Raw genomic sequence first — 12,520 nt, forward strand, 5'->3', positions numbered from 1 at the left:
TAATCATGCTACAGTGCCTAAAGTGCTAATCACTGAAAATATTCATTAAAGTGATTTTTGTTGTTCTATTAATGCAAAAACTTTTGTTGAGAACACATAATGTATTAAACTCTTTTTTTTCCTCAAGAAATACAGATACTTACACTTTAAACGGGGATATAAAATGTGGACACACAAAAAACATTCTTAACAAATATTTGCAAAGCAAATTAAAGAATACATTAAAAGCCTCATACACCAAGATCAAGTGGGGTTTATTCCAGAGATGCAAGGATGGCTTAACATCTGCAAATAAATCAATGTGATACACTGCATTAACAAAATGAAGGCTAAAAATCATATGATCAGCAAATAGATGCAGAAAAAGCATTTGAGAAAATTCAACATCCATTTGTGATAAAAGCTCTCAACAAACTGGGTATAGAAGGAAGATACCTCATAATAAAGGCCATATATGACAAGCCCATAGCTAACAGCATGCTCAATGGTAAAAAGCTGAAAGCTTTTCCTCTAAGATCAGGAATAAGATAAGGATGAACATTTTAACAATATTAATTCTTCCAATCTATGAGCACAAACTATCTTTCCATTTATTTGTATCTTCAATTTCTTTCATCAATGTCTTATGGTTTTCGATGTACAGGTCTTTAACCTCCATGGTTAAATTTAGTAAGAGGCATTTTCTTTTTGATTCAGTGGCAAATGAGATTGCTTTTTGATTTCTCTTTCTGATAGTTCATTATCAGTGTATAGAAACACAACAGATTTTTGTATATTTATTTTCTTCTGGCAACTTTACTAAATTCTTTGAGTAGTTGTAACCATTTTTTGGTGGAGTCTCTAGGGTTTTCTATATATAATTTCAAGTTATTTATGAATACTGACAATTTTACTTCTTCCTTTCCTATGTGGATGCATTTTATTTCATTTTATTGCCTAATTGCTGTGGCTAGGACTTCCAATACTATGTTGAAGAAAAGTGGTGAACATTGGCATCTTTGTCTTGTTCCTGATGTTAAAGGAAACACTTCCAGTGTTTCACCATTGAGTATGATGTTAGCTGTGGGTTTGTCATATGGCCTTTATTATGTTGACGTTATATTCTCTATACTCAATTTGTGGAGAGTTTTACACAAATGGATCCTGAATTTTGTCAAATGCTTTTTCTGCATCTGTTGAGCTAATCATATAATTTTTATCCTTCATTTTGCTAATGTGGTGTATCACATTTACTGATTTGCAGATGTTGAGCTAAGCTATCTTTACATCTCTGGAATAAATATCACTTGATCATGGAGTATGATGCTTTTAATGTGTTGTTGAATTTGGTTCACTAATATTATTTTGAGAATTTCTGCATCTAGGTTCATCAGAGATATTGGCTTGTAAAATTCTTTCCCTGGCGTGTCCTTGTCTGGTTTTGGTATCAGGGTAATGCTGACCTCATAAGATGAAGTGTTTGGAAGTCTTCCCTCCTCATCTGTTTTTTAAAATAATCTGAGAAAGAGTGGTGCTAATTCTCCTTTGAATGTCTGGTAGGATTCACCAATGTTTCCCTCTGGTCTTGGACTTTTGTTTGTTGGGAGGTTTTTGATTACTGATTCAATCTCCTTATTAGTAATTTGTCTGTTCAGATTTTCTATGGCTTCAAGATTCAGTCTTGAAAGAATGTATGTTTCTTGGAAATTATCCATTTCTTCTAGGTTGTCCAATTTGTTATTGTATAATTGTTCATAGTAGTCACTTATGATCCCTTGTATTTCTGTGGTGCCAGTTGTAACATCTCCTCTTTCAATTCCTGATTTTATTTATTTGAGTTCACACTTTTTTCTTGGTGAGTCTAGCTAAAGATTTTCAATTATTTTATCTTTGCAAAGTGCTGGCTCTTGATTTCATTGATCTTTTCTATTGTTTTTTAGTTTCTCTTTCATTTATTTCCACTCTGAATTTATTTTCTTTCTTCTACTAAATTTGGGCTTCATTTCTTCTTCTTTTTCTAGTTCCTGGAGTTGTAAAGTTAGGTTGTTTATTTGAGATTTTTCTTGCTTCTGGAGGTAGGCATTTATTGCTATCAACTTCCCTCTTAGAACTGCTTTTGCTGCATCCCATAGGTTTTGGTATATTGTATTTCCATTTTCATTTACCTATTTTTTGATTTTTCTTTTTATTTCTTGTTTGACCCATTAGTTGTACAGTTTAATCATGTTTTCTTGTCTATTCTGCCTATATCTATCTTTTTTTGAATTGTTTAATATAAAACATTTTCTTTTTTTTTAAATATTTTGTTTATTGCAGTAACATTGGTTTATAACATTGTAAAAATTTCAGGTGTACATCATTGTACTTCTATTTCTGCATAGATTACATCATGTTCACCACCAAAATACTAATTACAACCCATCACCACACACGTACCGAATTATCCCTTTCACCCTCCTCCCTCCCCCCTTCCCCTCTGGTAACCACCAATCCAATCTCTGTCCCTATGTGTTTGTTTATTGTTGTTATTATCTACTACTTAATGAAGGAAATCATACGGTATTTGACCTTCTCCCTCTGACTTATTTCACTTTGCATTATACCCTCAATGTCCATCCATGTTGTCACAAATGGCTGGATTTCATCGTTTCTTATGGTTGAGTAGTATTCCATTGTGTATATATACCACATCTTCTTTATCCATTCGTCCCTTGATGGGCACTTAGGTTGCTTCCAAGTCTTGGCTATTGTGAATAACGCTGCAATGAACACAGGGGTGCATGTACCTTTACAAATTGGTGTTTTCAAGTTCTTTGGATAAATACCCAACAGTGGAATAGCTGGATCATATGGCAGTTCTATCCTTGCTTTTTTGAGGAATCTCCATACTGTTTTCCATAGTGGCTGCACCAGTTTGCACTCCCACCAGCAGTGTATGAGAGTTCCCTTCTCTCCACATCCTCTCCAACACATGTTGTTTCCTGTCTTGTTAATTATAGCCATTCTGAGGGGCGTGAGGTGATATCTCATTGAGTTTTAATTTGCATTTCCCTGATAGCTAGTGATTTTGAACATCTTTTCATGTATCTGTTGGCCATCTGTATATCTTCTTTGGAGAAATGTCTGTTCAGGTCTTTTGCCCATTTTTTAATTGGGTTGGTAGTTTTTGGTTGGTGAGATGCATGAGTTCTTTATATATTTTGGAGATTAAGCCCTTATCAGAAGTATGGTTTGCAAATATCTTCTCCCAATTGTTAGGTTGTCTTTTCATTTTGTTGATGGTTTCTTTTGCTGTGCAGAAGCTTTTTAGTCTGATGTAGTCCCATTTGTTTATTTTTTCTATTGTTTCTCTTGCCCGGTCAGACGTGGTGTTTGAAAAGATGTTGCTAAGACCGATGTCGAAGAGCGTACTGCCTATGTTTTCTTCTAGAAGTTTCACTGTTTCAGGTCTTACATTCAAGTCTTTAATCCATTTGGAGTTAATTTCTGTGTATGGTGTAAGGTAAGGGTCTACTTTCATTTTTTTGCATATGGCTATCCAGTTTTCCCAACACCATTTGTTGAAGAGACTTTCTTTTCCCCATTGTATGTTCTTGGCTCCTTTGTCAAAGATTAGCTGTCCATAGATGTGTGGGTTTATTTCTGGGCTTTCGATTCTATTCCATTGATCTGTGTGTCTGTTTTTGTGCCAGTACCATGCTGTTTTGGTTACTATAGCTTTGTAGTATATTTTGAAATCAGGGAGTGTGATACCTCCAGCTTTGTTCTTTTTTCTCAGGATTCCTTTAGCTATTCAGGGTCTTTTGTTGTTCCATATAAATTTTAGGATTCTTTGTTCTATTTCTGTGAAAAATGTTTTTGGAACTTTGATAGGGATTGCATTGAATCTATAGATGGCTTTAGGAAGTATGGACATCTTAACTATGTTAATTCTTCCAATCCAATTAAAGTAATTACTGTTAAGGAACATCTTTCTTTTGTCTCTTAGAAATTTGTTTTGTGTGTTGTTCAATCATTTTTTTCCTCAATCCCTCTATTACTGTTGTTTATGCCATCTAGTTTATGGTATTTTTTATTGCAGCTCTAGGAAATTAATACAGGTAACAATATGGATGGACCTCAAATACACCATGGTAACAAAAAGAAGTGAGCCAAAGGCTACATCTTCTAGGATTTTATTTAAATGACATTTTTGCAAAGGCAAGAAAATATGAGCAGAAAATAGTTTAGTGGTTGCCATGGGCATTGAGTAGGAGAAGGGGTTGACCACAAAGAAGCCCAGAGGTTTTGTTTAGATGATGGAACTCTTGTACATTGTGATTGTGTTAGTGGTTACATGATATAAATTTGACCAAACTGTTAGAACTATACACTACAAACTGAGGATAATACTGTTTGTAAATTATATTTTAATTAGAATGTTGGAGAAAAAAGAAATAACAAGTAATACAAAAATATGTGTGCATCCTCAACGTATCCAGCTAGGTCCCCACAGGCAATTTAATTGCTTTTTCCCTAGGAAAGTGGAATAAAAGCTATAGATATACTCATGGGGGACATCCTTATAGAGCTCCATGTCTCTAAAACTTCCTCTTGATTCCCATGAATTAGCCCCTAGTATCATGATATATTTTAATGTGACATTATTTTTGAAGGACTAGACAGTGTGCTGAGTCACTTTGGCCATTATTTATTCATCTTAATGTAAATAGTTGTTAGTACGTGAAGCTCTTCCTCCCACTTTGAAATCCTGACCTGAGGATTTGCTATGAACCCCTAATCATGTCCAGGAAAAACAATTGAGATGAAAATCATACTGATTGACTTTAAAATGATAACCCATCAACAAGATGTTTTATAGAATTTCCTTCATGTGTTATTCATAGACACAACTCCTCAAATTATGTGAGAGAGAATTTTATTACTTATTTTGCAAATAAGAAGATGACATGAGACTCCTCCAAGGGTACACAAAGAATGCATTGTGGGTTCAGTTTTTGAACACCAGTTCCTGGCTCCATATGTATTCTTCCCCTCATCTCTACTTGTCATAGAAACTTCAGAAATTTTTGACTAGTACCTGATAGAGAACGTCTCTCACAGTAAGTGTGCATTATTATGTGGCTGAATTTCTGATTTTGGGCACACAATTCAGGATTAACCGCCCTTTCTTTTCCAGCAACAAGGTAAGCTTCTATAATCCATATACACTTTTAGTGAGAAATGTAATTCATGGAAAAACAATGGGGAAGCTATACCTACTATGAGTCATTTAAGCATAGAGAGATTTTTTGAATATTTTGCTACAGCAGTGAATTGAGGCTGGACATATGTATCTAAGCTTCCATAGGAAGTTTAGTGATATTTCTGAAACATTATCACGCTGCTTTCCTAAAAGTGATTAGTAAAAAAATATGGATAGGTGATAGTCTGATTGAGTAGATATCAATTTCATCTTATTCACTATCTGTTTACCTCTCAGTGAAGGTTAAAAAAAAATGAGTGTAAAATAATCCTCTTGATTCCATATTCTGCTTTAACCTTTCCCCATAATTCCACTCTTATTATTACTAGCACATCTGTAAATGCTGACAGTGAGGTATCTAAAAACACACGGTTTTGATTTGGTCAAAACTGGGTTTGAATCTTAAATCTTGAATTTTCCTCATACTAGATGTTAATTGTACAGTTTACATAGTTTCTCAAATCATGAGTTCTCTTAATGGTAAAATGGGAATAACAATAGTACTTACTTCATAACATTACTGTGGGGATTAAATGAAAAGATATTTATACATACACACACATAATTATAAATGCATATAGATCTTATTATGGATCGTAGAACACAGTATATTCTACAAGTGGTTGTGATTGTCAAAGGTTGGCAAACATAATGACTTTGTGGGCTAGGCATGTAAAGTGAAGTTGTGAAAGGATTAAGGAGGATGGCAGTAAAACATAAATTAGCAGATAATAGATGCCCTTCTAAAGGTGTCAAAGCCAAATGAAATATTAAAAACACTGTTACTACAGTAGAATAGATTCAAATAGAAAATTTTAAAACCTTTAATTGTCCAAAAAAACAGATCTGCGGCCAACAAACTGGGAACTTTCATCCACTGGCCTCTGTGATTCAACTATGTGATAACAGTAATGAAAGAAAGAATGAATTTAAGAAAGGAAATTCTTTCAAATTAAGGTAAAACATGGATTTTAAAGAAGAAATTAAGGAAAAGGATGGCTCACATAAGTTGGCTAGTACATCCACTCGTGCAGAGAGTGGAGGGACATACTGAGCAACACTGCAGACACAGAAAATCTCAGTGGACTTCATGTATAAAAAAAAGCAAACTGAAGAGGAAGCCTGCAAAACTAAAAAACTCATCCACACTGGAGCCTTGCGTTTCAGTATCCATCTTTCTCAAACAAACATGGAGGTTATCATTCCATCTTAATCTTAATCCTAATTTTAATGTTATACCTAATGCTAACTAGACTGTGCTAAATACCTAGCATTTTACTCATTTTTTTGCACTATCATTTACTTCTTACAATAACACCTTGAGTTAGGTCTCATTACTATTTTTATTTAGTAGATGAAGAAAATCATGTTCATGGGAGTTAGAATAGGACCAATAACTCCTAGGTAGTGAATGGTTGGGCTGATATGTACCTCATCCCAGAACCCAAGCTTTATACACAGTGCTATGTCTTCCCCTCAGAATTGCCTCTGCTGGTTGTACATGCCCCTGCTGCTCCTGTTGTACCACCACACACACTGTGCATACATCTCTCAGTTACTTCACTGTGAAATTCCAAACACTGAGTTTAGAACTTTGGAAACATGGAAAAATTGTAAATTGAATTAAATTCAATTTGACTTAAATTCAGTTAAGACCAGTGGACTTGGGAATCACTCTACCTGGATACAAAGCTTGGCTTTCACAGTAATAATTTTGTAAGATAAAATGCATTACTCAATCTCTGCGCTTCTTAAGTTCAGTGGGGACAGCAATTAATCAATCTCATAAGGTTGTTGAAAGTAATAAATGAATATACATGTAAAGCGTCTAAAGCGGTTCCAGACACATGAGCAATATAGATCTAAGCATTTACTATGCCCAGAAAAATGGAATTGACAGATATATTTGTTCAAGACATTTCATTTTAATCAAGTCATTACATTTTCTACATCTCTGTTTACAAATTTATAAAACTTAAAAGTTTGAGTATGATCCATGAAAATCTTTTAGCATCAACAGTGTGTAACTCTATAGAGAATTTGTGTCTTAAATTTTATTGTCTAGATGATACTTTAGATCTGGACATCTTGAAGTACAAATTATTGCTGTAATGAAATATTGTGTATATATATATATATAGACACACACAATTTTGAATAAATTTCATTTCAATTTCTTATTGTTTTATCACTTTTCTTTTATTTCTCACTGCTACAGGGCACCCTGTGATTCCCAAATATCACCCATGGAGAACAATACAGAAGTGACTGAGTTCATCCTGCTAGGACTAACCGATGCCCCAGAACTACAGGTCCCATTGTTTATATTGTTCACTCTCATTTACCTCGTCAATGTAGTTGGAAACCTAGGGATAATCCTGTTGATTCTCTTGGACTCTCATCTCCACACTCCCATGTACTTTTTCCTTAGTAACCTGTCTCTGGGGGACTTTTGTTACTCTACAGCTGTCACTCCCAAGGTCATGGCTGGATTCCTTATAGGAGACAATGTCGTCTCCTACAATGCATGTGCTGCTCAGATGTTCTTTTTTGTAGCTTTTTCCACTATGGAAAATTTACTCTTGGCATCAATGGCCTATAACCACTACACAGCAGTGTGTAAACCCCTACATTATACCACCATAATGACGACAAGAGTGTGTGCACGTCTTGCCATAGGCTTCTATTTCTGTGGTTTCCTGAATGCCTCCATCCACATTAGGGACACATTCAGTCTCTCTTTCTGTATGTCCAATCTTATACATCATTTTTTCTGTGATGTTCCAGCAGTCATGGCTCTGTCTTGCTCTGATAGACATATTAGTGAGCTGATTCTTGTTGCTGTGGCAAGCTTCAATATCCTTTTTGCTCTCCTGGTTATTTTGATTTCCTACTTGTTCATATTTGTCACAATCCTGAAGATGCACTCAGCTGAGGGCTATAAGAAGGTTTTATCCACCTGTTTTTCTCACCTCACTGCAGTCTCCATCTTCTATGGGACAGTCATCTTCATGTACTCCCAGCCCAGCTCCAGTCATTCAATGGACACAGACAAAATCGCATCTGTGTTCTATACTATGCTCATCCCCATGTTGAACCTTGTGGTCTATAGCTTGAGGAACAAGGAGGTGAAGGATGCATTCAAGAAGGTTGTTGAGAAGGAAAAATATTCTGTAGGTTTAGTCTTTTAATGACGTAGAATCCACAAAAGTTGTTTCATCCCTTTAGATCTACTCCGTGTCATAACTCAGTGTTTGTGGCCACATAGGATAGTAGAAGATAAAATTTTTTCTAGTATTATATACTTCTTTAGTTTTGGAACAGGTCAAAGATCCAAAATGAAGAAAAATATGATAACTTTTTTTAATAAAACTTACTTAACAAAGTATATGTGGTTTTGGGGCACATTTTATCCAGACATAAATAGTTGCAGCATCTTAATAAATTAATGTTTTGGTAATTACAGAATGTTTTTGTAGAAAAAGCAAGTTCAGGCGATGATTTGTGAAAGATATGTGCCATCTTAGACTAAAGTGGGGAGAATAAGTCATTTTTTACCTTAACCTTATAACCAGCAACTCTTCACATTATGCTAAAAATAGTGCACTGATATTAATAGTGCTATTTTGTTTTTTTAGAAGAAAGGCTCTGAAATGTTACTTCTATTATTGCTACTTTAGTTGAGCTGTATCATGTCTTATCACTCTCCTACTCATTCACCCCACTTCATTTACGCTGATATCTTGCTATTCCTGGACAACTCCCTGCATGACCCTGTCTCAGAAGCTTTGCATTTGCTATTTCTTCTGCCTGGAATACCCCCACAATCATTTCAGATTGCTGGTTAAATGTTATCTTCTCAGAGAAGTCATACAGGCCTTCCCTGAACTATTTTATAAAATAGTGACTCCATTCTTCTTGGATCATCTTTCCTCAGCCTGATTCACTCTTCATAGTTGTTATCAACATTCAGCTCTTACATTTATTTGGTCTCCTGTTCATCTATATCCCTCAGCTGGAATGGAAACTCCTCGTGAGTAGTAGCTTAATCTGGTTATTTCATTGGAAATAGAGCTTTGAGTCTTGATTTAAAAATTATTTTACTGAGCATTAAACAACTCAAGAATTTCCAAGTTGTATGGGTGGAAGTAACTTGTAAAAACTATAAATTTCAAGGGGAACATACTCCCTAACATCCATTTGATAATGACTCCAACCTTTGCAATAAATTGGAAGCCTCAAAAAATTCTCCACCCCTAGCATTGAACAGCCAGCCCTAGTGGTCTAGTGGTTAAGATTTGGTGCTCTCACTGGAGTGGCGGTTTTGTTTCCTGGTCAAGGAACCACAACCCCTGTCTGTGGGTTCTCATACTGTGGCAGCTGGGTCTTGCTGTGATGCCAAAAGTGATGCCACTAGTATCTCAAATATAAACAGGGTCACCCATGCTGGACAGGTTTCAGTGGAGGTTCCAGACTGAGACAGCCTACGAAGAAGGACCTGGCCACCCACTTCCAAAAAAATTGACCATGAAAACTCTGAATAGCAGTGGAGCATTCTGTGATATAGCAGCAGAAGATGAGAGGATGGCACAAAAGACCAGGTAGGGTTCTTCTCTGCTGTACACAGTGTCTCTAGGAGTTGGAATGGACTCAACGGCACTAACAACAAAAATCATTGAACAATCTTTCCTCTTTTGAAATTCTCCAAACTGTTTGCTTTCCTCCTGGCAGCCTACAAAGGACTGACAAATATATCTGAAGACAAATTAAAATAATGTTTCCCACTTCCCCAAATCACACCCTAATAAAATGTTTGCAAATCATACATTGACTCAGTATTTATTTGTTATACTCAATAAACTTACATTCCTTTCTAACACCCTTGAACTCTTGCTGAAATGAAAGTGGTAGAAGATGATTTCCCTTGCTACAAGTTTATGAATAAACTTTCTCTTTAAATTTTGTGTTGGACGTAGTTTTTTCCTTAACCTTTCCAACACCTTCAGAAGAGGTAATGAAGAATTACTAAGGGAAAAAACAAATATTTAGGAGATTGGACCAGGCATCAAGGAAAACAATGGAAAATTGAGTTTTACCCAGAGAGAATAATCAGATTATCATAAAGAAATATTTCCCAACACCAGGGTTGAGGGGCCTTCATATTGTTAATTTAGTAAGATTTCTAAACTGAAATCTTGTGTGTCTTCCATTACTGTCAGTTATGAATGGAAGTTTTTCTATCTAATTATCTTTACTCTGGTCCAACATTATTTATTGGGTGTGAATGGAGAATGAGCTGTTTTCTTTTTAGTGCATAGGTTGCTAGACAACAAGAAGCCACATCTGGACTGGGTGGAGAGGACCATTTAACCTCCTCGAAAGCCTGGACATTGAACTTCAATGTAGATAAGTTAGAATTTGTGTTGTCTCCCTGGTGGAGGTGGATAATAAGTTTTCTGTGTGAGAGGATGTGTAAAATGAATATTTGATTATCCTGAGCATTACAATGGAAAAGACTGGTTAGATAATTTCCCAATTATTTTCATTTTTCTCCTCGGAATATATGTAGGCTCTATTTCTCAGCCTTCAAACAGTTAATTGTGACCATGTCCTTGTGTTCTTGTCAATGAAATGTGAGTATGTCATATGTGCCACTTCCAAGTCTGGCCCATGAGACTCCTCATGTGATCCTCTGCCTCTTCTCTTTCTTTGTCATCAGCTTGATGGAGAGTATTCAGACCACAAGAGATGACAAAACCACTAAATGGAAAGAATCTGGGTCCTTGAATCTTTGTATAAGTTCTCATAGAACAACTAATTCAACAATATAAGAGCATGAAAAACCTCCCTAGCCATGCCACTGCAATTTTGAGGTTTGCTTGTATGGCAGCTAGTATTATATCCCCTAACTAATATAGAGAGATTCTCATAAGGCAATCTGGATGCTCTTGGTGGTGGTGCGGTGCATATATGCTGGAAAAGGCTATCAAATCTCTCCAACACAATTTAATTCTATGGTTGTTTATTTGTGAATCCTCACCCAGCCTCTGAATCATAACTAGTATGGCTAGCACAGGTTTTGGAGACTGAAGAAATTCAATTTGAATTCTATTCTAACCAAACTTTGTGATATAGGGCAAGTTATTTAAGTGTTCCCAGCTTCTACTGGGGAAACTAATGCCTTTATCAAAGAATTACATTAAATGGGTACTGAATGAGCCAGAGTATAGCACAAGCCTGAAACAGAATAGCTGCTCAAAATATCTTAGTATCCTGTCCCTTCCATGCCTTTTCCTGTCCTTCTTTCATTCTGTCATCTAATTTGTCAACTTTCTTCATATAACTATTAGTATACTTATGAATTTTATTGGTTTGTATTTACAGATTTAGCTGTATTACTGAATTGTGGGTCCTTTGTGGCCAAAGATGTTTTAGGTATCTATTCTCAGAATCTAATGTTTATTCCACAGAAGAACTCAAGAGTGTCTAATAAAATTGTGATTTAGTGCAGCAATAAACTTACGTGGGCTGACCTCACTATTAACTAGGCCACGAATTTTTATCTCTACCATCTTTTCATTCATCATACTGAGCAAAATATAATTGTATATTCATTTTTGTGTGTGTTTACTTCTTTAATTTGTCTTCTAATTAGAATACAAGTTCTGTGTATACCGGAACAATGTATGATTTTTTCACTAACAAATACTCATGCCTAGATCAGAGTTGGGGCTCAGTAAAAAATTTTAATGAGCAAATGAATGACAAGAGGAACTGAACAGAAAAACTCATCATCTGTTTGTGGAAAAGAGAACCCAGTCAACAAAACATGCTAGGTCATGCTGCAGTAACACATTAAATTTAAAACACAATAGTTTAACACAACAAAGAGTTTACATTAGTTTCGTATGGTTGGTGCAACAAATTAGCAGACATTGAGGAATTAAAACAACACACCCTTATTTCCTCACAGTTCTGGAGGCAGCTGTTGGAAATCAGTTTCACTGCGATGAAACCAAAGTATCCATCTCCGGAGGCCCTAGAGGAAGCTCTGTCCCTTGTATATATTATCACGTGGCTGCCAGTATTCCTTAGCTTTTTTTACATCAATCTAATCTCTGCCTTTATGGTCACATTATTTTTTCCTCTTATTGTCTAATTTCTCTCTGCTTCTCCCTTTTTAATTTATACTAAATGTACATAACAAATTTTACTATTTTAAAGTGTATAATTCAGTCATATTTAGTATAGGCACAATGTTGTGCAATCATCACATCTATCTAGTTCCAAAAGACT

At 35.5% G+C, this 12,520-nt stretch overlaps 1 protein-coding gene across 1 annotated transcript; it reads left to right on the top strand.

The window, feature by feature from the left end:
* The first annotated feature begins 7,467 nt into the window (after nt 1-7,467).
* Nucleotides 7,468-8,415, top strand: LOC101398134 (olfactory receptor 5B3-like). Its single transcript, XM_014793176.2, has one exon. It carries the CDS (start codon nt 7,471-7,473, stop codon nt 8,413-8,415), a length of 945 nt encoding a protein of 314 aa, XP_014648662.1. The 5' UTR covers nt 7,468-7,470.
* Nucleotides 8,416-12,520: the final 4,105 nt, after the last annotated feature.

Source organism: Ceratotherium simum, chromosome 34 (assembly GCF_057802395.1).
Source record: "Ceratotherium simum simum isolate JZ-2026a chromosome 34, ASM5780239v1, whole genome shotgun sequence".
NCBI lineage: Eukaryota > Metazoa > Chordata > Mammalia > Perissodactyla > Rhinocerotidae > Ceratotherium > Ceratotherium simum.